Source organism: Phytophthora parasitica (assembly GCF_000247585.1).
Source record: "Phytophthora parasitica INRA-310 unplaced genomic scaffold supercont2.39, whole genome shotgun sequence".
Taxonomy (NCBI): domain Eukaryota; phylum Oomycota; class Peronosporomycetes; order Peronosporales; family Peronosporaceae; genus Phytophthora; species Phytophthora nicotianae.
The window spans coordinates 393,393-394,802 of NW_008649025.1; the positions used below are offsets into that span (position 1 = coordinate 393,393).

Below are 1,410 nucleotides of genomic sequence, written 5' to 3' on the forward strand. Positions count from 1 at the left end.
AACCTCTGACCGAGAGTGGCTTCCGTGAAGAGCGCAGCTTTTCCACCGGAGGCGTCTCTGAAATTAGAGACTGTGTCTCATCTGGAATTATCAGTTCGTCTGGAGACGAGGCTTCGGCTGGAGATGGAATATCGACGGAGATGTGACCTCAACTCGAGACAGCTCTTCAAGTGGAGACGGCGGTTCCGCCGGAGATGGTATTTCAGTCGGAGACAGTTCAGTGGTAGGTGAAGTTTCAACTGGAGACGGCTCGTCAGCCTTTTCGGCCACTTGAAACGAAAGTATATTCACCGGCTGGATTGTTGTTTCTGAGGTTTCTTGATAACGTTTAAAAAAACGCCATACCCACATTTTTTGATTACCGTCGCTTTCCAGCTGAAATTCCGGAAATTGGCGGCAGTATTGACGTAACTCCGCTCTAGAGATTTTACCACCATCGGCCATGCACGAATCGAAATACTCGAGTACCTGAGACTCGTAGCTCTTGAGCTTATGGTTAGGCCCAGCACCTGACTTTCGAAACCGTCCTTCCTCTAGCTGAGGTTCTCTAACGAAAGAGAGATTTGCGTCCGACAGCTCCTTCCGCCAGCCTAATAGCGTCCCGTTTTTCACCTTCAACTCACTAGCAGCCTCAGTCGGTGTCCAGTGTCGGTTTTGCTGCCAGCTCTTAAGCTTCTTCACCTTCTCCTCAATGGGCGTTTGGACGCACTTGCGCTTGGAAGACATAGTTCTTGCGATAATAATGAGGGACTAAACCAAAACAATCAGAGCGACCAGTAGATTTTAACCGCACTTACCGAGAAAGTTATTTAACCGGTTCAGTTGAACCGTCGTATACTGTAACTCAACTTCGTCGAGTAAACATGTAACCCGGTCGAGTAAACGTGTAACCTGGTACAGGATAAGTCGACTCGGTCGGGAAAACTTGCATTATTAAGCACTATACTGCGTAAATGAAGAGGATGTCAAGTTTCAGACCCCTTATGAACATCCTCTAGTGAAATCCATAGTCAAACTTTCGTTTATTCTTATGAGTACCCAATGTGGGTGTTTGGGGGTACCATACAAACATATCGCTATCAATGTTATTGACGTGACTGTAGCTTTATTAGAGAAAGATACTGTTCGATGTCGATATTACAATTGGGAAATTATACGATTTCATTAAACCCTTGAGCGTATACGCTTCTATTAGCTTCTAAATCGGATGGATCTGATTTGGCTCCGTGTCGTAGCTTTGATAATCCTTTAACTAGACTCCTGCAACGACGTTGCGTACGAGAATGACCTGGACAGCATCTTAGCGTCAGAGGAAGACGGTTAACTCAAAGAGTAAAGGGGTTAACTCAACACCCTAATAGGCCCTTAATATCCGAAGGAACCTACTAACGACAACCTTAATAAAAGGGG

The 1,410-nt window shown here is 45.7% G+C and overlaps 1 protein-coding gene across 1 annotated transcript; it reads right to left on the bottom strand.

The window, feature by feature from the left end:
• Positions 1 to 90: 90 nt before the first annotated feature.
• Positions 91 to 726, bottom strand: PPTG_14325 (hypothetical protein; the record flags this gene model as incomplete). Its single annotated transcript, XM_008910909.1, has 1 exon — positions 91 to 726. One exon carries the CDS (start codon positions 724 to 726, stop codon positions 91 to 93), a length of 636 nt encoding a protein of 211 aa, XP_008909157.1.
• Positions 727 to 1,410: the final 684 nt, after the last annotated feature.